The sequence below is a fragment of the Corvus hawaiiensis genome, chromosome 26 (assembly GCF_020740725.1).
Source record: "Corvus hawaiiensis isolate bCorHaw1 chromosome 26, bCorHaw1.pri.cur, whole genome shotgun sequence".
Lineage (NCBI taxonomy): Eukaryota > Metazoa > Chordata > Aves > Passeriformes > Corvidae > Corvus > Corvus hawaiiensis.
Genome location: NC_063238.1, coordinates 21273441 through 21296836, shown reverse-complemented (window position 1 = coordinate 21296836; position 23396 = coordinate 21273441). Strand labels below are relative to the sequence as shown.

At 41.1% G+C, this 23396-nt stretch overlaps 3 protein-coding genes across 6 annotated transcripts in view; all 3 read right to left on the bottom strand.

The window, feature by feature from the left end:
• LOC125317258 (neural-cadherin-like) overlaps positions 1-499 on the bottom strand; it is a 53786-nt gene extending 53287 nt beyond the window's left edge. Inside the window, exon 1 of one of the 2 annotated variants that reach the window (XM_048286996.1) lies at positions 235-499. The gene's annotated coding sequence lies outside the window, so the exon portion shown is untranslated. The remainder of the gene's footprint in view (positions 1-234) is intronic. The other variant, XM_048286995.1, reaches the window with a different exon arrangement.
• LOC125317159 (protocadherin-8-like) lies at positions 152-1261 on the bottom strand. Its single transcript, XM_048286853.1, has one exon. The coding sequence runs from the start codon at positions 1259-1261 to the stop codon at positions 152-154; it is 1110 nt and encodes a 369-aa protein (XP_048142810.1).
• Positions 1262-6544: 5283 nt separating this feature from the next.
• Positions 6545-23396, bottom strand: part of DPY19L4 (dpy-19 like 4) — a 32599-nt gene continuing 15747 nt past the window's right edge. The window contains exons 13-21 of one of the 3 annotated variants that reach the window (XR_007199878.1): positions 22287-22406; positions 21062-21182; positions 19538-19594; positions 17065-17147; positions 15219-15351; positions 14633-14791; positions 11773-11919; positions 10459-10559; positions 6545-8572 (exon numbers count right to left, since the gene is read on the bottom strand). Coding sequence is in view for 2 of the 3 variants with exons in the window: in XM_048286197.1 (XP_048142154.1) it covers positions 10518-10559; positions 11773-11919; positions 14633-14791; positions 15219-15351; positions 17065-17147; positions 19538-19594; positions 21062-21182; positions 22287-22406 (862 nt within the window). In the remaining variant the exon portion in view is untranslated. Of the gene's footprint in view, positions 11920-14632; positions 14792-15218; positions 15352-17064; positions 17148-19537; positions 19595-21061; positions 21183-22286; positions 22407-23396 lie in introns of all 3 variants that reach the window. The other 2 variants (XM_048286197.1, XM_048286198.1) reach the window with 2 other exon arrangements.

Genomic DNA, 23396 nt, shown 5'->3' with positions numbered 1-23396 from the left:
GCCATCCACCCAGCTCCCGCAGCCCCCTGCGGCTTTCCGCACTCCACGGAGGGCAGCATTACCTCGAATGGCAAATGCCCGGCACGGCCGTGCCTGCTTAGTATCCCCCTCCTTCGGGGCAACCCTTCATGCCCACCCGTCCCTTTCGCGGTCATCCCGACCCACCCGGGGCAACGCCGCGGGGAGAACCGACCCCATCCTGACCACCCTCCCCGGCCCGTCCCGGACCGCTACCTCCTCCGCCGCCGCGGTGCACCTTGACCAGCACCTCCGCCCGGCCGCCCGCTCGCAGCTCCCGCCGCAGGTAGAGCCGCCCCGACGTCCTGTCGACCCCCACGGGAGTGGCGCCGGGAGAGGCCAGCTCGAACCAGCCGCCCGCCTCCCGGTCTCGGCTCGTCGGGACGGTGAAGACGGTGTCGCCCACCCGCACCCCGGGGGTCAGGCGGGCCGTGTAGCGCCGGGCCCCGGATCCCGGCGGCAGCTCGGGCGGCGGCTGCAGCGATCGCGGCCCCCGCCGCCGCCCCGCGCCGCCCGCCGCCCCCCGCCCGCGCACGGCCAGGCGCAGGCACCGCGCGGGGCTGCGCAGCGGCCGCGGCCGCCCGTGGTCCAGAGCCGCCACGCAGAGGCGGAGCCGGCGCAGCCCCAGCAGCGAGCCCACGGTCAGCACCTGCCCGCTGCGGGGCACCACGAAGAGCAGGCGGCTGCCGGCGCCCGGCGGCCAGGAGCGGTAGGTGAGGCGCGCGTTGGCGCCCTCGTCGCCGTCCGAGGCGCGGAGCCGGGCCACCTCCGTGCCCAGCGGGACCAGCTCGTCCACCTCCAGCGGCCGCGCCGGCGGCAGCCGCGGCCGGTGGTCGTTCCGGTCCAGGACCCGGACCCGCAGCAGCGCCTGCCGGGGGGACCGTCCCGCCCGCCGCCGCAGCCGGAGCTCGTACTCGGGCTGCGCCTCCCGGTCCAGGGGCTCGGCCGTGTGGAGCAGCAGCAGCCCCCGGCCGCCGCCGGGCCGCCGCTGGAGGGAGAAGCGGTAGGCGCCGTCGCCTTCCAGCGCCCACTCCCCGGCCGGCTCTCCGGGGCACAGCAGCCCCCGCAGCGGCATCCGCAAGCCCCGCACACGCGTCCCCGCCGGGCTGTTCTCGGGCACCTGCCCGGAGAAGCGCAGCAGGCGGGGGAAGCCCCCGCACCCGGACCCCGCCGCCCCGCCGAGCAGCGGCAGCAGCAGCAGGACCGGGAGCAGCCCGCAGCCGCCCCGCCGCCCCCGGCCCATCCCGCTGAGCGGAGCGCAGCCCGACTCTGCGCTGCTCCCGCCGCGGGCACCCACGGCACGGGCAGCCCTGGGCCGTCCCGCGGCCAGTCACGGCCGTGGGCGGGGACGGAGCGAGCCCGCCCTGCGTGGTCCAGCCGGGAGCCCGCCCGTGGCAAAGCGCACAACGCTGAGGTGCAAATTTCTCATCTTCCCCTATTCCGTGGCAAAGGCCACAACGTCGTCTCGCAAATTCCTCATCTTCCCCCATTTCACACTGCCCGTGAGGGTAATCTGTGAGTGATCTCCCGTGTCCTTGTTTCAACTCGTGAACCTTTTGTTATATTTTCTCTCCTCTGTCCAGTTGCAGAGGGGAGTGACAGAGCAGCTTTGGTGGGTGCCCGGCATTCAGCCGGGGTCAAAGCACCACATGCATCCAGCTGCTCCCTCCCGCTCTTCTGCAAGCTGAGCAGGCACAGGATGAACTTTGCTTCCTGGGGGGGGGGGGGGGGGGGGTGACTTGGGGGAAAATGGGCAATCTGTCACTCTCCTGAGCCTGTATGGAAAAAAACCACCCAGCCAAGCTACAAGAACCACCATAAGAGAAACAGGAAGAAACCACTATTGCATAAAGGAGAGTGGACCTTGGGACACTTGAATCATTGGAGAATAATTGTCACCCAGCAGATACGCTTCTCTGTTGTAAGTTGGGCTTGTCTTGGAAGCACAGCCTCTCAGAAGTGCACATTCAGGTTGCTGCTCCTTCAGGAAAGATGCAATATTTTTGGGACAAGAACTGTGTGTGCTGTTGTTGAGAGCAAGAGTGAAATTGTCCTTCTGAATGCACCAAGCGAACACATCAGTCCCACTAAACATGCATAAAACGATCTGGGCATGGAACTCATTGCTCTGGTTAGTCTGTGATCAATGGAAGTGTGAATACAAGCCAGAACACTCCAGTGTCAATCACTCCCCACTACTCATCAAACCAAACAGTACTCATTTTCTCAGTGCTCCAAGCACAAGTTCCCAGCCGCATCTTCTTGTCAATAAACGAGAACAAGAGCATCTCCCTTCACATAGTGATGGTAACAGCTCAGGAACAGCCTTTTGCAGAGCTTCCACATCCAGCTGGTCAAACTGTGTGAGGTGTTGCTCCATCAAAAATGCTCCCTCTTCCTGCTTCGAACAGGCTTGCTAGTTTTACTAGAAGGTTGTTAGGAAGGCAAGGGTGTTTGTCGCCAGCTGTGTTGTAACTTCGGTGATGACATATCTAGGCTGGAAGTGAAGCTCTGCTCAAGAAAGCCAGAACACATTTCACTCATCTTTAGTGTCGAGGTTTGACACTGGCCCAGTGCCAGGCACTCATGAAAATCACTTGCTCACCCTCCCCTGGCACAGCTGGGCAGAGGAGAGAAAGAAAGTTAACAAAGGCTCCATGAGTTAAGGACCGGGATTAAAAAAACCCAAAAAACAACACTTCAAGGGCAAAACAGGCTTAACTTAAAGTTACACAGTGAATTTATTGCTAACAGAATCAGAGGAGGATAATGAGAAGTAAAATAAGCCCTTGGAACACCTTCCTCCCCCCCCCTCCCCCCCGCCCCCAGCCCCTCTCTCCTTCCCCCCGACAGCACAGGGAGGCAGGGCATGGGGGTTTGGTCACTTCATCACCGAGACCTCTTTCCGCTGCTCAGGGAGAGGAGTCCTTCCCCTGTGCGACCGTGGGATCCCTCCCACAGGACCTGTCCGGCGTGGGTCCACCCTCACAGGCAGCAGCCGCACCGCCCCTGCTGCAGCGTGAGCCCCTCCCACGGGCACACAGCCCTCCCAAACTGCTGCGCCGTGGGTCTCTCTTTCCACGGGGTGCAGCCCTCCAAGGACAGGCTGCTCCAGCCTGGAAGCAGGGCCCTCTGTCTCCAGCGGGTCTTCCACTGGATCACAGCCTCCTCCAGGCATCCACCCGCTCCGGCACGGGCACCTCCCCCACGGGCTGTGGGTGGATCTCTGCGTCCCCCGTGGATCCCCATGGGCTGCAGGGGGACAGCTGCTGCACCATGGTCCTCACCGTGGCCTGCAGAGGAACCTCGGCTCCAGCACCTGGAGCACCTCCTCCCCCTCCTTCTGCACTGACCTTGGTGTTGCCATGTTGTTTTCCCTCACATGTTCTCACCTCCTCCTCTTTTCTGACTAGAATCCAAAATCTTAATGACTTTGTTTTGGTTTTCTTCTTAAATACGTCATCACAGACGCGTTACCAACCTCTCTCATTGACCCAGTTTTGGCCAGCAGCATGTCCATCTTTAGAGCCATCGGCCATTGGCTCTGCTGGACATGGTGGAAACTTCCAGGAGCTCCTCACAGGAGCCACCCCTGTGGCCCCCCCGCTACCAAAACCCAGGCTGTGCAAAACCAATACATTTAGTCAAATATTACGGGCAACAGTCAAAGGTGACAACCAACTGCTAGACCTGCACCTGCACCACCCAGGGAATTACCAGTTTTAAGGAAAGGTAATTGCTGGGAGATCACATCCCATTATTACAAGCTTTCAGTCTTTATTTTTTACCCCATCAAGGTGAAGGGGTGATAGCTTCTAAAATTTGGCACAATGCAAGATCTCAGACTGGGAAGGCAAAAAGTAAAACCAAGTAGTTTTACAGAATGGTTTACCAGTAACAACATGAAAGTAACCATCAAGATCCATCCATGGTTAATGAGCTATAGCAAGCTTTGAGTATATTATGGTTACTCTTTGTGCACTAATTCCTTCCTTCACAAAGGCACTAGAAAGCTCATTAATTTAAAACACTTAAAGAGCCAGCCAGACCATGCAAACAAGTGTTCAGCTTAGGACAATCTTAGATCTGTATGGAGACACAGCACAGCATTCCCTCTTCTGAAGTGTGTTGCATCCTTACACAACTTTCAACAAGCAAATGAAATCCTCTCAAAATCAAGTTCCCATTTTTAGCCTACATTACAGGACACACTACCCTTTCTATTCTCTTCTATTCAAGCACTTAAAAATATCCCAGTTTCCTCTACAGCCTGTGAAGATATAGACTGGATATTATTCACAGTATTCCCTCCCATCTATGAACCCATGTATTTCTAATACATTAACACAGCATTTTGGTGATGAAAATTCAGGCTTCTCCTGCATGTCACTCCCATTTCCAGAACTTAGGGCACACCTTACAGTGCGGAACCAGAGCCAAGCTCAGCCAGTGGATACTCACTAGCACTGTTATATTCAACATCCAATTACACAAAACCTGTGCGATTACAAAACAAATGTATAAAGATATTTGTGGACACAAATCCTGCCCTACAATTTAAAGAGATGCAAACATACTTGAGTGTAGCCAAATTTTCCAAAGGAACGTGTCTGTTCTTGCAAAACTGAAGAATCCAGAGACTGATACGGTGTTAATCCAAGATGACCAAGAGGTCATCTCAGTAAAGATACTGGAAATGGTTCTTGGCTTCAATAGGAAACAACATAGACAAGAAATAAATACAAATAAATAAGCTCCTTAGATATTGTCTAAACCAACACAGATATCTTCTGGGCACTGTCAGCTTCTATTGCCAAAGAATCATAGTGAAATTTAGTTTCAGGGTTCTTCTTAAGCAAAGGTGATACAGCGAACTGAGGACTGTGAACTGCAATCACTAAATCTAAGAACTGCCATTCTGAGGCCAAATCCCTGGAAAGAAAACAGCAGTTCAGACTACAGCTCAGATTGTCATAAAATGGGCCAAACTGGGAGGAGAAAAAAAGAAAAAAAAGGAAAGAAAAAAAAAAGGAGCAGCATTTATCCATGTGCTAACAATGCTGAAATAGATGGAAATGACTGTGTGTGTGTTTCAGAAATAGGTTTTCATTATGAAATTAAAAACAGGCTTGATTTTAATGCACCTTTCTAAAATTGCATAAATAGTTTAATCACTGCTGCTGCAGAGATTTTGTCTTATTGCCCAGAATTGAAGTCAGATCAGCCACAGAAACCACAGGTGCAGCCAGCAGTTACTCTGGGGAGACCACAGCTCCTGCGCTCAGTCTCACAGAGAGTGTAACATGAGGCAGTGAAGAAGGGAGCTGCATTCTTACCCGTCCTTTTTCAGCTTACTTCAGAGGGGAGAATGGCTTAAGGCATCACTTTATATTCACCCTCACCTTACAGAATATTCTGGTATTTACTGCAGTTTAAAAATAAAGTCAGCCTTAACACGTTTTGGGTCTCTCTATTACTACTCAGTACAGCGCCAGCAGCAGTCATGGCTTGACAGCAGACAGTACAGTTGTAACTGTGAAACAGGAAGAAATTCCAAGGCATTGTAAAGCTGCTCAAAGTTCTGAAAGTAAATGTATGTACTGATAGTACGTTATAAGCTACTGAGTAGTTCTGTAATACTCAGGATTGCTTAATGTTTGTATATTCTATATATGCAGTTTAATCCATAACAAGACGCATCTCATCTCATCACTATTAAAAAATGCCCGTCACATTCGTTACCCAAACAACCTGAAAGCATACAGGGATCGAAGTATGGTAAGCTGGGTCACTGCAAAAATGGGAAATTCTGGGAAACTAGGTCCTACAAACAGATTGCAGAACTACTATTTAGGTGGAAAATAATCCAAACCAATAGTAATTTCACCTAACACCATTGAATCATTGATTATAAACAGAATATATATTTTGTAGAGATACACACTCACATAAAACATAAACATCTATTTGTAGACATATATCAATACAATTCTATTATATAGACTAGAATGTTCTCTGTTTCACAGCTAGTTACCACGGTCTCAGTTTTGCATAAAGGCACAGAAGAATAGACAAACACCAACATGAATTTCATGCTGCCAGGAAGCTCCATTTCCCCTTTGAGCTAAGCAACCACAAAGCTTGGCTGCTTGAATGGCTAAACTTGAATATTTCAACATCAGCTCATTTCCTGACTAGCCTAAAACAAAGCAGTTTGATAAATGCTCAAACTCAGAATCAGTATTAATTAAAGATGTAAGTACATAATTTTTTTTAGGTGGTAAATGATCTGTTTTTGGAGAAGTGCTCCGTAGGGTATTTCTACTGTCTTTGGAATTTAACTAAAATAATATCAAGATTTTTGTATTATTACATGCTAAATTACTACAAAGTAATCTGCATTCAAAGATTTCTACTAATGATATAGTATAAAAAAATAGAGGGCTCCAAAATATGTAATCATGATCTGTAAAAATTCAAGGCAGATAATACATTAGTAGATTAAAAAAAATTAAATCAGTTGGCATTTGACGTTGCATAGCAATTTATTTCCAGGTGACATGCTTGCTGTAGGAAGATCTTTAGGGAGAAAGTCACAGAGTTCAGTAATTCCATATGAAGCAGCTCATATTTTGCTGTTCATCCTCACACAAGTATGTCTCAACAGGCAGTCAGAGTCAGCACGACATATGGATCCAGTCTGAGCAGGCTGCTTGTCATCAAGAGTTGCAAGACTGTTTATGCTGCTCATCAAGACAGACATTTGAGCTATGCTGTACAGTCTTCCCTTGATTTCTCAAAGGATAAAATGGTTTGTGTCCCAAACAATCCACACTTTCTGGGCTTGGCTTTTATTAATTTTTTTTCCACAGAAAAAAAACTTGTTACAAGAGAAAAATATTTACTATGTATACATTATTTTGATAAAAAACCATCCAAGACAACAAACAGGACAAAAGCAATTGTATTCTAGACTTGTTATTAAATAGCTGCACATAGATAAGTCCATATGCCATACACACTACTGCTGAACATCACTGTTAACAAGTAAAGCACCACCAATAATTCTTCTGTATTACTGAAGTAAACAAATTTGAAACTTTGAAAGTATTTAAACCTTCTGTCCCATCGAATTAAATAGGTAACCTTAAACATCACTTGAAAGGCAGAAATACATACACTTAACTGTGCTGAAACCAAAACCACTGCTGGATTAATTACATTTAAATTCATTGTTGAGGTACAAAACAATTCAAAAGATCTTTAGGCATCACTAGCTCTGCATTTGGCATTGTTAGAGTGCAGCAACATAATGTTTGTTAATAATTGTTTTTTTAGCTGTAATGATGAAGTAGAAAAGATTATTAAGATAACACACGCTGTATGTCTTCGAATTCCCACTTTTTTTCCCCTCTAAAGTTCGGTTTTTAAAAGACTATTAAAGCGTGATTATGCAGATTTATGTTATTATTTCACATGAAATATTGCTTGTGTTGAAATAAACTTCTGCTTCTCTTTCATCTCCAATACCACAGTACTCCAGTGTCCACCTGCCCATCAATCTTTAGCAGACTTACAGATTCAATCACCATTAGTGATAAAAGAAGTTGCTCATTCCATCTCCAAAACACAATAGTAAAACAGACACCTCTAAATGCAAACACATCATGTGTGCACACACCCACGCATTCACAAGCACAGCCTATGCTTTCTCCAGTTGGAGTTGTGGTTGAAGGACAGGTTATATGAAGTTTTAGAAAGTATTTCAGGGACACCTTACAATCCCTACAACCTGATCTTGCAGTTCCTTTTCATGTGAATTGCGTGAAAAAGCTGATGGAATGTCACAAGGTATGGACACTTGCAGAGGACTTAGTGAAAATGAGGTTGTAAGAACAAGACTTGGTCCCTAGCCTCTACCTTTCAGTAAATAGTAATGCCTCCAGAGCAAATAGTTGGAAGAATTTTCAATGCCTGTGAAACCTTTTGGCCCTCTTTCTTCCACATTTGTGTATCTTCTCCTCATTCCCACTCCCATGGAAACTGTATTTAAGACTGTGTTGTATTAAACTGTATTTCCATTTACCTCGGAAGAAATAAAATCAATGTTTTTTTAAATAATATGAATAGAAGTTAATGGTCAGAAATACATTTCCTTAGTCTCAAGCATCTCCTGTCAAATCTGAGTTCAAGTATGTGGTAATTCAGGAAGTGAAAGAGCATTTTTTTAAGGTTAAGACAAAACTGTGCATGTTAGTTTAGCTGTGGGTTGGTCAAACTTTAATTCACAAGTCTAAGGATAACAGGTGGATGCCTGAGAATACTATACTAATTTATTCTTTCAAGGTATTTTTTTTTGCATTTATTAAGATCAAGTATATCAGAAGTTGGAGATGTGAAGGAGGAAATAAGCCAGCAAAATAGCCACACAAACTGCTATGCAAATTCTCATTCTTCCCAGTGAACAGCTGTTAGATGGCTGGCACACATTGCGCTGCACTACTTAGGACTCGGGCATCCTCAGAGGCTGGCATATTAAGACACAACAGAAACTCTAGAAATCAGAGGGACAGGAATTTAAAAAAAAAATCTTCACAAAAAGAAACAGGAATTGAGGTTTTTGTTTGTTTAATAAAAGCTTGCAAGGCACATGTTTCAACTGAATTGCAACATCTACAGCAAAGCAGATCAAAATTTGTAAAACTTTCTCACAACCCTTTCAGGGAGTTAAACCTGTGATCTGGTTGAAAGCCAAACCAGGGTTGTCTGCACAAGTCTGGTGTAATTATGCCCTATTGTTGTCCCAATGAGGGATATCACTGGAACTTATTATTTTTCACAGAAGCTGGAGATCAAACAACATTTTTGCTAGCTGTAGCTGGATAAGAAATTCATTCACTTTCTTTGTAAGATATGATTCTTTCAGTCACTCGTTTTAGTTATGCCTTTTTACAGGAACAACCACAATGTTCTCCCAAATAAAAGGCTCCTTCTGTTACTTAAGGCTGCTGTGCCAATGGTGCTGCAATATAATTTTCTCTAATATAAAAAGCAAGGTAAAAATCTTAAATGATTCTCCTAAAGCAGAATCAATTGAAGTATCAAGAATACATCTTAAAAAATATGACAAAACTAATAACAATACCTATTATCACAGTTCAAATAAAATTCAACTCGTTCATTTAAACATGTATGAAGGCCAACGTGCTACAAGACAGTTTTGTTTAGGTGTGTGGGTGACCTCATTTGTGGTTTTCTTAATATGTGTGCTCTACATGTAGGTGTTCAAACTACATTCTACATGGTAACACAACATTGCAGTAAAACACAACAGGCAGTCAAGGACAGTTGAATGTTGCATCCTGGCATGGCAGTCTAAGGCATGAAGCCATAAGCTCTGCGACTTCATCTACCCAAGTACAGCTGTAACCCTGAAGTTTGCTACCTGGAATGCTTTATTGCTGATATGAAGTGATATTCATGAATTACTAACTTCAAGAGATTAAATGACCGACACACAGACATGTAATTCCTTGACAGTGATTCAAACAAACTTAAATTGGAAAAGGAACTCGAAACTTCCTTCCAAGTATTACATCTATATCCACACATACAGAGGGGGTTCCTGCAGGCCTTCCATAGCTCTAGTTAATACACGAGCTTCTGTTGGTATCCACTAATGGAGTAGTCAGAAACAGCCCAGTGCAGTAAAACATGGACTTGTGCACAAGCAAATAAATGCAGCCTGCACTCCAGCAGACACACAGGTACACACTACCCCCAACATGATGCCTGTATGCCCAGAAAGGATATTTACTTAAAACTTGTAACTCAGTTATACTGGTAAATGTTTCTCTCAGTGACAACATCCTGTACATTTGATGGATTTATCTGAACATTGGTTTAAAAAAACCCGCATAATTTAACATTTTGTCAAGACTCATAGGCCTAAAAATATAACTGAAAGTAAAAAACAGATTACAGACATGTCGGCTTTTACAACAATAAAGCTTTTTTTCTTTTAAATCACTCCAAAAGTGATAACAAGTTTTAAAAAAATCTCAGCACTACGTGTCAGTGTAAAGTAAGCAAGTGTATCTGCATAGAGCAGAGAAGAATCACGCACACACAACAACATGCTGCAGTTTCTAATTTCAGAGTTAAAATCTCCGATTTGCAGAAAGGATTGTTTTGCAGCTTCCACTTGCAGGATGATTTGCAGATTTTTCAGCTGAGGGTTCATCCTATCCTGCCAGATCCTTCATTAAAGACATCTGGGCTCCAAAGAATCATTTCCACATGCCTGATAGCCTGGTCTCTGGGCCAGGTGTTACATGAATTTGTAACTACAGGTAACTCCTAAGGGGTGAGCAGCTTCTTCCAAAACTTAGTCCTGGCTTTTTGTCCAGTTACACCTATGTTAAGCAAAGCTACTGTTACCTTTTATTGGATTTTCCATTCTCAACACTAGGTTTAGGCCCAGAGTTGGAATTAAAACATCATTCATTCTCCTGAAAGTCTATCAGCCAGCAACAAAGAGGATGAACACATAATTTGTTAAGAAAAAAGAGTTGTAGAGGCAAAGGGGCTCATATAACAAAGACAAATTTTAGAGGGAAGCAAAACTGCAGAGTACTTTCCCAAATTTTCAAAGATCTGTGTATTTGCATAATTGATATAAAAATAGCTATGAACATTTGTACCATTATTCATTAATGGTGGTGATTATAGTGTTTTAAATGACAGTTATGGCACTATCTTAATATAGCTATTGCATAATAAGTTGAATGAAATGAGTATCACCCATCCCTCTCCACACACACATATACCAGCACACACACAGAGGGGGTAAAACCGAAGTGCAGAAGTCTCAGTAGCAAACCTGGTTGTCCTGCTACACTTGCCTGAAAACAAGTATGGCATACTGTGGTATACTGGCCCATTCTGGTGGCTGCCGAGAAAGACACACTTATGCATACACACATACACACTTAAGTGTGGAAAAATGCTGAAGACAAGATCTTTCCTGAAGATCTGAGCTTGTCAGCTCCTATTGCTAGGTCTAATTCCTAGCATTTCCACCAACATGTCTCTGTGGACAACACAGACAACAATGCAGATATCAGTGCCTTAATCTATGGAAGGGTGGTTTAGGTAAAATCTTCCTTATTTGATTTATACAAACTATACAGCTACACATAAGGTGTATAAATGTGTGTTTGATAAACACAGAAATGTTTACCATGGAAGACAGGAAGAATTAAAACACAATAAAAAGAAACCCCAAACTAAAAATCCAAACACTTACTTGGAAAGACTTAGGATATTGATTGCTTTCTGGCTAAAAAATAAAAGCTACATGACTTAAATGAGCTCTTTAAATAATTTTTCTGTATTTACTGAAGTCTATGCGCATCAGCTCTCTAATGCTGAAGTTAGAAATCCCATTTACATGAGGATTAAGATGATTTATAATGGGAAGAAAAAGCTAAAAACATGGAAGACTGTAACACATTGTAGAGACTGTAAAATTGATAAATATTCCCGTTTCCTTCAAGGATGGAATATGTGTCTGCTGATCTGTGGATCAAAGAATTTCAGTTTGGTAAAATAAAGCTGTCAGTACACTGCATGTGTGCACATCTATCTGCAAAAATAAACTTCCTTGATCAAAAGGAACTTTTCCAACTGAAATTCATTCACAATCAATCCTCAGAAAGAAGCTTGCATGCTTTTTCATGACTGGAAGGATATCACAGTGTTGATTCTATATACAAAGTAGGATCTATTCCAGTATACTCGAGTGAAATAATTCACATATGGAGAATAGTTCATTTTGATTTCATGACAAAACCGTCCATATTTTGAGTAGGCATAGTTGTCACCTTCCTCACAAACCACCTGTCAGAAAGAAAAAGACCTAATTAAAGTACTGAAGAAAAGTGGTTACAGAGTGTAATTCTGTACATTTAATTAACTTTCATATTCTGTAAATTTTGTTTATGATAGACATTTAATTTCCACATTGTACAGTTCCAATAAACTGAAAACACACTTCCATATAATTTGTTTAACCACCTAAAATAGTCTTTGTGAATTACTCCCTTTGTCAAGGTAACGGATATTAAAACCAGTGTACTTCATTCATACTACAAAGAACAACAGCAGTGGAAATTACCCACATGCCCCATTTACCCAGTAGTTCAAACCTGACTGGCACAGGGCATACCAGTATGAAGGAAAGGAAAATCTGAACTACCTTTTCCAGGCCAAGTAAGTTTGACATACCTAATAAAGACCAAAGACACACACACATTGCCCTACAAATGCCAACCAATTGACTTGGAAGCAAACTGTTTCAGCATCTACTGTCTGATATCCCTGAAGAAATCCCCTCATCAGAAATTCCTTCTGATGGCACAAATTTACATGGTTTCAAAAAAAGGTGGTAGGACAAACTCATGAAGAAAAATCCACCAGTGGCTGCCAAACACAAAGATAATTGCCCTGAGCTACAGTCCTTCAGCAACAGACTGCTGGAAAACATTTGTCTTTCCCTATCAGTAAACCTATGCTCTCAGCCAGTGTCAGAAACAAGATATTGGACTAGGACTATAGGATATAGCACAAGCTAGAAAATAGTACTTATCTTCTTAAACACAGCAATTCAAAACACACCCACAGACCTGTCAACGTAACAGCATAACACACTGTCCACTGTCTCACTTACTTTGGGAATAAGTAAATGCTGCAGTTGCAGTCTCCAAGTACGTATGCACTAGCCTCCACTACTTTGAAATGTCTTGATAATCTTCCAGTATGACTTAAACAATTTTTGTTAGCAAGCAAACTGAGAGATTTGTTTAAAGCTTCCTGAGACAATACACTTTAGTAACTTTCCAGAATAAACTATGTCTGAAAAAAACCCCAACATACCCAAACCAACCACTCCCCCCAAAACAACAACAACAAAAAAACACAAGAAGGATTATCAAGCTTATGTGCAAGAGAGAAGCATGCAGGAAGCATGGAGATGAGAGATGCAGGGGTATGAGGGTATGGAATCCTCAAATTGTGGTTAACCGCTCCAGTGGAGATCCTAAGTGTGAAGAGGAAACAGGAACTTACTCATGCAAATACAGATCTGAGAAGAAACTGAGAGGTGACATGAGCTGATTAACAACGATGGAGGTTATTCACACACACACACTCTAGTTATGGTACAGTATATACAATATATATCCTGTATATATACTATATATATATATATATATATATATATATATATATATATACACAATATATATCCTGGGATAATCACAGCATACATGATTTTAGCAGCAAGACAAGGAAAGAAAGAATAGATTTCAGCAATGGTAAGGAAGTTAATAGAAAAATTGAGACAATATCCTTCATGGATAAAGTAGTTAGGAAACCTAGAAGTGAAACTGATACCAGTCGTAGATTCCTGGGGATATACCGAATAATCCCCATGTAACATACCACTCCTATAAATTACTCCCTCAACACAAAGCAGCTACAGGAATAAAATCCTTGCATTACAAGTTTTGAACAATGTTTCATCAAAAGTAGAGCTTATAAAATAATTAACACAGATTAACAGCTTGGATTTTTCCTGAAGAAAGGAACGTAAGACTATATACAGGAACCATATGTATGTCTTCCCCATTTAAGAAAAGGAAAAGATTCAAACCAAGGATTCACTTGGTATAGTTAACACACACTAGACTCTGATGTCAAATAGGTGCTTAAGTTCCTTCTTGGACAGGAAACCAACTAAATGTAGGTAACCTGTGATTGCTTAGAAGTAACTGGTGACTCCCTCTTTCCTGTTGACCTGAGAATAAGCAATGAAACTCTAAGCGAGTTCAAGGCCACTCCCCGCCTTTATAAAATCAAAATTTTTGCGGATTTCCAGGAAGCCAATGAACAAGTGGAGTGAGATCACCATATAAACCCCATCTTACTCCCTCCTTCAGCAGCAAGAGCAGCACTAACAACAGCCAAAGAGACAGAACATGGCAATGACAGAAGCAGCATTCATGGTGCAGTTTACTCAACCAATCTTTCTACCAGATGTGGTTTAAACTATCTATTGGTGTGCTAACCTATCTGCAAAGCCGAACTGAATAGACTTGCACCCTCATCAGAACCAAACAGGCTGCACTGAACTAAATAGCAGGCTGGTCCTAATCCCAGCCAGAGTTCTTCTAAAACTGAGTGCATCCATTTTAGAATTTCATCTTCAAAGCTAATAAAGAATGCCTTCTGAGGCAGGACTTCACTGCTTTTGTAATTACCTCTTCAGATGTCAGTCTTGAACATTTATATATAGTTAATGGTACTTAATGATTGGCTGAAAAGCAGCACAGCTAGATACTCATCTGTTAGGAGGGATTAGGGCAGTTAATAGTATTGGATAAGATTACAAGTTTAAGAAACAGCAGTCCAAAACTTAACTGATCACTTTTAAAATTTGAGTCTTTGTCTACACGTCAATTACAATAAGAAAAATAAGACCAGCATTATAAGATTTGTTTTTAATTTAATTATTTATGCATTCAAACATTCGTTTTTTCTCACTGATACTTACATGACCGTTAGCAATATCCAACAGATCTTTAATTCTACATCCTCTTACAGGTCCCACTTCATTGCAAATTGAATCTTCAATAACCAGAAAGTTGGCTTTGTAAGATGTGAGTATCTTATAAATGTCCTCTGCTGACCTCTTTGAATAGATCTGATAAATCTGTAAATTAAGAAAACATGTTCATGCCATGCAAAAATCAGGGGTAACTTAGATACTGGGACACACACACACCCCCAACAATGACCTATCTGCAATAACAAATGGTATGTACACACCAAGATATAAAAAGTTTGGTTTTGAAATCTCCCAAAAGTGAGGAAACAGCCAGCTGAATGGGAAGTATTTGTCTCTACTGATGGTAAGTTCTCATCTTACATACTCCAAGTGGCCTGAAAAGTCTTTGGAAATAATATTTTGATATTGTTTCTGTGCAGAGTGAAGTACTGACAATCTACTTGATAATCCACGTCTGCTGGACTCCTGTGTCCTCTTCCCTTGTAATACATTTGATTTTTTTTTCATTACTTTTGGGTGAAGAGGAACACAGTTTCTGTGAGATGCCACATTTATGGAGTTGGATACTTACATTCTCATTTCTTTTCAGAAGATCATCATCATTATACAAAGGCAAACTCGACACCGTCCATCCTGTACAGAGCTTAATCACACCCATGAGCTGTGGGCTGCCTGCAAACACTGCAGCCACAGGAGCCTGTCGTCTGCAAAAGCAACACCAACACACGTGTGAGTACTGCATGCACTCATCAAAACAATTTAATACACTGTGGGATCTGTTAGTGTGCTGCAGAATGGAGTACATGAAGATATCACTGGGGGTCTAATTACAACTGGTGATGGCATTGCTGTGGCAGTACCTTCCTTGCCAGGGAAAGCTCAGACCTGGAGCAATATGGAGTTTGAAAGGAAGGGTTCCTGCTGGGGCAAGGGCTGATGGTTGGTCTCTCCTCCTTGCAATCCACCAAGCACCATTCAGAGTGGGCCTGGAATGGATCCAAGTACTGCTTTTCTGAATGGTTGCCAACTCGTGACAAAACAAGCTTGGGAGAGATGGTAGGTAGAAGGAGAAACAACGTGATGTTATCTTGTAGGGGAAAAATTTGTGATTGTTGTAACTTGATCTCTAGGACCACGTATTTCATAATCTATGAGAAAATAATGTCAGCATACAAAATAATGCCTACAGCAATTATATTTCTGGGCTTGGTATAATTTTTTGACTATTTGTATTTCTGCATTAGTGAAAGAAAACAGTCATTGTCACACTTTATTACAGACTTCGGCAACTTCAGTAGAGAAAATTCAAATTAAATTTGTATTATCAGAGAAGACTTTAAGAAAATATTCTGTAATAATGACATTGAATTAAAATTTCAATATGAATAGCTAAGTATATCCATAAGAAGAAAAAAAAATCTTTGTTTTCTTTAAAAACAAGAACAGCTGCTACAAATAAGGGTAGTCAAATTGCTCAGAGCTGGGTGAAGCTCAATGAAATTCACCATGATTAATTATGTACTTGAAGTATATGCAGACTAACATAAAAGCAATTAGATACTTGGCATTATTCCACTTGCTGCCTTGAAGAGCTACAGCAGTGACAAACAACATACACTACTACCACAACAAGAAGAAATTGGCTGGAACACTAATTACCAGCCTTGCCTTTTCTGAAGACGAACAGGTTGACATTAAAGACTACATAAACACAGAAAGTAATATTCTAAAAAAATACAGTTAAAGCTAAGCTATCTGAACACAAGGGATCTAATTTTCAGAAAAGTGCAGTTCCTAATGACATAGTTCAAAGTTAGATTGAATGAGGCAGAATGCAATTTTGAAACTTCTGGTGGTAAGAAAAATCTATCTGTGAAAATAACTTGACTTGGTATTCGCTGTGTATATGTTCAGTACAAGCTATATAACATAGCTCCATACTCACTGTGGTCAAAGGGGAAGTCTGAATCATATATGTTCCTCTCCATGTGTCCTGACAAAAGTCTCTAAATCCTCACATCCAGGCATTTCTTTTTATTGGCTCAGGCACATAACATTTCAGTGTTTTTGTCCCCTGCTGGCATTACAATCAATATGAATCCTCTAATCTAATGAAAAGTTAGCGTGCAAAGAAGCAAGTACGAAGATCTCCACCTCTATTTGGAAACAAGGTCTTGCAATGACATTAAATATGACTTGCTTGTGTGTTTCAGGATCTTCTCTTGTAATCAATGATAAACTCCTGTTTCTTTTCATGGGAACAATACCAAACTTAAAATACACACTTCTTTCCCCATGCATCACTGAATGACTTAGCAAGGGAAAACCTAGCTTGATAGAGGTAGCTCCACAAACTGCTGAGATAAAAGTACCCTTACAAAAAGCAGTAAAACAGAAATTTTGGACTTCATGCTTACTTTATCCATGTCATAAGTTCTACTGTATCAGGATCATAGAATTCTTGCAGTTCTGTAAGTTCTGTCATTATTCTAGGGAAAAACTGATGGAAATGCTTTTGGTTACTTACAGTTAAAAAAATTATCTATAGAGCATCTCATTACATTAAGGCTTTAAGTGACACAACAGAAATGGGTTTCAACAGTTTTCCCTCCTGACTGGTACTTTTGCTTGAGTATTTTGCAAAGCTCAGCTTACACTTACTTACCTGACAGCAGGAGACCCTCTCCACCATAAGTATGTTAAACAGAAGTTCTCATCACTCTCTGTTTTATTAGAACACTTATAATTAAAAGTAAATTAAAAAACAGCAGCAACAACATTCATAAACATTACATGGCCTTAAATGCATCAAAACCATAGTTCAGGTGGTCATATGCAAATGCCTACAAATACGGGCACTGAACCGAAAAGATGATAAATCTCTCATGGTAAATCTGCTTGAGCAGGAGGGAGTGGACTGTTGTGACTTGATGGAAAGGTGTCATGCAAGCAAGACAGGAGAGAAGAAATTTCCTAGAGAAGCCCTGGTAATGTGCCCTGGACTTGCTTCTGACTCCAATCACTGCAGTGAAGGAAAGCACACTACATTGTGAGAAGTGGGATATCTCAGTTCATGCTCTTGAAAAACATTTTGGGAAAAGGAGGGATTCTGTGAAGTGAGATAGAATGCCACCTCTTTCAAACCAGGCCAGATTGCAACCCTGCATCATGGCTTCCCTATCCTGTCAGGTTTGAGGTCCTTTACTAAGATGGGAGATTTTGTCGGTCCTTGCGCCATTTGGAGCATTTATCTGAGAAAGGCATGGCTGGAAACTGGCGAGCCTTGAGGGGCTGGAGCAGGTACATATACATGCTGTTGTAAAAACTAAGTGAAAGTTACTGGATGTTAGCTCTTTTGGAAAAGAATGAAGTTTACAGGTTATGCCAGACTAAAGGGACAACTTATTTGGGACAGCCACAGTAGACAGACAGTTAGAAGTGGGAGCCTGCTTTTAACTGAGGGGTTTCCACCCCCATTACCTGGACAACTCAGCTGTCGAGTGACAGCAGTCTACAACCAGACATGTCAAGTGACAGCAGTCTACAACCAGCACAAGAGCAGCTGCTGTATGTTAGTGTCAGGGCTGGAAGCACTGCTGTTACACATACACTGGAACTACTCCCAAAACAGATGGATGGGAAGAGGAACTGCTACTGCCACCCCAAGGAGAACCTCCTTCACTCATCAATCACAGCACCTGGAAAAACCTAGTTAGGGGAGGGACTAAGGGACAGTCAGAAGGCAACCAAGCAAAAAGATGCTGAGCTAGACACTCAGCCTTTTATAACCACAGATTAGATTAGGAATCTCAAGGCATTTTTGCTGCTCCGTTACTTCTAATCAACATTCCCAACCTCAGGGATGAGCTATGAATCTGGAGAGCAAACTGCTACTTAAAAGCAGAAGCTGCATCTGCAATGGAAGAAGCCCTCTAGAGTCCAAACCTCCACACTGCTTTCATTAAAACAACTGAAAAATAATTACTTTGTTAACTAAATTAGTTTCCTCTATTGTAATAGATTTCATAACTCTTTTGAGCAACTCTAACTATTTTTACAGACAAGTATCTATTGCTCCATCAAAACCATGTAAAAAGGCTACAAGAGAAAATTTGGTTGCAATGTAAGATAGATGTTACAAAACCTGTTAAAATATTGTTGGTCAAGACTGGCTTCTATATATGAATTCTTAGAAGACTATCCAAACTATTTTAAAGCTGTGCCAATACAGCAGAGGATTACACTTTATGAGATGTTTCACATGTTTTTTGAACTCACAGGAGCTTAAAAAATAATTTCCAGATACTCTACCCTCCAGTCTGTCTGCAACTTGCAATAAAGAACCAAATATTCATTTTAAACATGGAAACATCTGTGGCTTTTCTTCCCTGTATTGTAGTAGGTACACACCTCAACACGATGGTCTGCACAAATAATTTAATTCCATTATAACTTGATGGGAGTTTTTCAAACAGATTATTTGCATATGGCCTCCTGTAATTTTACTTCATCTAACTTCACTCCTTCACACTAAAACTAAGATTGAGGAAACATAGTTTTCAATATCCTGTGTTTTCATCTGGCAGTATTTTCTTTGTTCAGTCAGTTTATACATTCAAAGCTTAACAGCTGAATATGATAAACTCTTCATTTAAATTTAAACACTTCTTAATTACAATAAGTGATCATTAACAAATTTAATGTCAAATACCTTACACTGAAAAAAGTGAATAGTTTTGCTTAAAAACGAAACATATTTTCAGTGGATGATAGCTTCGATTTCATCACATATATTTAATTTCACCGAGCACATTTCATTATATTTGCTCACCATTTTGACTCATACTGAGTCTACATACAAAGAAAACTCCACAAAGGTACTTTTCTTACCTCTTTCCACAAGCTGAATCCAATTATAGTGGGAACTGCCATACTCAGAATGAGAGCCTAGAAAGTACACGTTAGAGAAAATGGATTATGCACCATTCTACAATACTGAGGCGTCTGTTGATTCTGCTCATACAGTAAGCAATATTTATGTCTGAAACCTTAGAGTGACAGTAGGTGAAACTTTGTGATTTTCTACCACTTGACTTGAAAAAACTTTCCTCAAACAAGAATTTGCCTATTTTAGCATGGAAGGCTTCATTTGACTCACAAAAACTTTACCACCAATTTTAGGGACAGTTAATTACTCCTCAAGTAACAATGATTCCATGTGCACATGATGTAGGGAACAGAAGAAAGTAAACACTTCACATTCAAATGCAATGAGAAAACATAAGAAAGGAAAAAACCAAGCATTTCAAAACTCTGATCTTGTTGATGCTTTTGTTCAGATCAGCATTATTTACAGGCAAGACCCAGAAACCTATCTTTCAGCATACCATCAATCTAGTTGATATAATTTTTGTTTTGCAAGAATGAGAAAATAGCTTGTATGGTACAGGGAACGTTTGGTAAGGAACGCACACAAGGCATTCCTTTGATAATAAGCTACTAACAGATCTACTGATAGTAAAGATCTTAATAGTAAAAAAGCAGGTCTGTATCACAGAAAGCATGACATATATAAAAGAATGTGCTTACCATGTACCTGAACATACTGCTACTCCTTGACTGAAAGAACACAGTTAATGTTTCTGATATAGCAGTGTATGGTATTTCACAGGAGACATAATGAACCTCAAAGTAGAATACATTATTTATTCCTATAAGCCTCTTGAATTTAAGGTAAGCAATATCCTATCCCTATTTTATTAATAAAACCAATGCACAAAGCTGTTAAAAATCACAGAAAGCAACTCTTGTCATATTGAGAATAAAGCTAGGGTTGGAAGCAGGGGAGCTGTTTGCACTGTAACACAAGCTTATCTTCAGTCACAACACTTCTATATAATGGCCACATATGCACAATCTTATGCAAAGTAATTTGACTTACTATTTCTTATGAAGCAGTTTTACTCTCAGAAGTTAAATACATCTTACTACCACATTTTAAGACCCATTTCTCAGTGAAACAAGGCTTATGTCTTCCCTGGGCACCTGCACTTTTTCTCCTGCATTCCTCCTAAAAAATGCATGACCTTCTTGACCAATCCCAACTAGATATGACAGAGAGATTGAGGTCTCAAAGATTTGTTAAAAGAAGTTGAGATGACTGAAAGGGAGATGAAGACAGCTCTGCTTTTTATGAGGAAAGGTTGTAGTGGGAATGCAACTTTATCACCGGGTATCAGAGAACATGTGATACTAAGAACCAAAGACAAAGAAAAAGCAGACTATATGTGATCCACTGCTCACAGAACAACCTGGTGTTTTCATGGATTCTTTCCTGGGTCTTAGATAATTGGTGTTTGCAAAGCTATATGCTTGTTGGCTGTATTTTCCAAGACTTTGGCAACAGCAACTCACCAGCAATATTGGGTGCACAGCTTTCAGTCGAAGCCACTTGAAAAGCGTCATCCAAAGTTCAGGAGAGCACACACCAAATGCAGCAAGCATGCAAACATAAGGTGTCCACAGATATTTCATTCTGAAAAACACTGCAATAACTTAGTTGGGACCCTGTGCATGCCTCTGTACTCAAACTATTATTAAAACATTCAATTTTTTTTCTTATGTCAAACACAGTGTGGATGTTGAAACAATCTGAGGTCAACTTTAGTGGCACTGGAGGGTAAACCAAGGAAATCTCTAGCAGAAGAGCTGGCACCTGATTATCTGCTGCAAGACAGAGGAGCAAGATCCAAGGCAAAAGATGACAAAATCCTTCACAGAGCTCAGGGAAGGATGAAAGAAAAACAGAGAATAGTAAAGTCACTTGGCTGTTGTGGTTTTCCAGCCAAGGAGGGGTAAAAAGCAGCTATTCGGCAAAGCTGTACAGACAATGTACTATAAGGGAGCTCCTGAAGAAAGGAAAGGAAAAGATTTAATTAGCAATTTATGATTTGCTGGTGTTGTCTGCCTCTTAAGGATAGACTAGGTAACTTAGAACAACTACATGATAACCCAACAGTCTGCTCACTTTAAGCAATATTTGAGAATATTTAGATTTTAAGACAAGGAGCCTAATACAAACACAAGCTTGACATCTTCAAGCTGATTAAGCTGAGAAACAAGATTAGAACAATAATATCTTCCAACCACCAGTTTCTCTAGCTTTAAGGACTAACACAATATTTTGAAATTAGTTCTGCTACTGCTTTAACCTGTCAAATAGAGGTACACTTTGTGGTAGCCTACACACAAGAAGATGGATAAGAAATCTTCCATGTTCCAATATTCCAGCACTATTCTGTTCATCAAAACACTACACAAGCTCTTGCTAAAAATAATTACAGCACAGTTCTACACTTAAATACCATAAAGAAAGCGATTAAAATGTGATTCAATTAATGTCTTGGATCTTGGCTGCATTAAAGCTTGGAAAACATGTTAAAGAAACCAAGCACAATTGTTCATATAACTATATCCAATTTATAATCAAAATGATCTTTGACTGCTCCCCTCCTAAGAAGTATCACTATATGCCAAAATTATTTCCAAAAAAAGATGAATTTCAAAGGGGTATTTGGCGTATCACGTCCAGTAAGGAACTCTGTTGCTTTCAAAAGAGATACATCAAAATCAGACTTACCCTTCCAAACACATCGCTAGACAACCAAGCAAAATTGTGTGAATTACATGATAAACTATTTCTGGCCTCTCTCCAATACGACCATCCTCAAGTTTAACTGTCTCTTTCAGTGGTTCACCACTGCAGTTGGAGAAAATGAGACATCACTTAATTCAGACATTATCCCAGGAAAAGGTGCCAATAAAAATACGTTTAAGTCCACTGAGATCACCGTTTAAGTACACTGAGATCATTCTGCATCATAGCATATAATATTGTTGTACTGTTTACTTGCTTTTTGTACTTGATCAATGACCTATCAGTACCCACTGTCCCTTGTTTTAGACTGCAACCTCTCTGGAGCAATGGCTGTAAATTAAAACAATGGGATCACTGCCTATGACCCTAAATCTTACTAAGGTAATTCAAGAGACAGAGCATGTACACTCTACAAACATGTAGATGGATCATGCTGAACATGCATTTTAAGTTCCTTCATACCATTAGCCTGGTAAAGAATTATGGAATGTGTGTACCGTTTTACAACAAGGATAACAAAAGTAGCTTTTAGTCACATATTATAAATTCTAGTAATATATTGTAAATAAAAATCATAGCCAAAATCTTGCAACAAAAGGTTTGCTGTGAACAAGATAGCAAGGCATAAAATAGATAACAATTCTTTCTACCATGATGTGATTCCACGTTACATTTTTATAGTAAGTTTCCTTATGGAAAATGGAAAAATATAATAAGCTTCCTTATGGAAAACAGAAAAAAATCTTTTGAGATTATTAACTGACTCAAAAACTAAAAAAAAAAAAAAAAAAAAAAAAAAAAAAAAAAAAAAAAAAAAAGAGGGAGAGAAGGTTTATTTTAAGTTTTTCTTTAAAAAGGTGTTGGACACAGTGTAGTCACTGCTCATTACAAAGTAAAAAGTAGTTATTTCAACCACTAGAAAACAATCAGAAGTTTGCTCCATTGTTTTAAATATACTATCACACATCCAACCTGACAAACATTTTCATTCATAGCAACATAACCTTTACCTGTTAGAAGCCTTCATCCTTGAAATAAACCTATTGATTTTTGCTGCAGACAAGTGAGAAATTTGTTCTAATATCTGAGCAG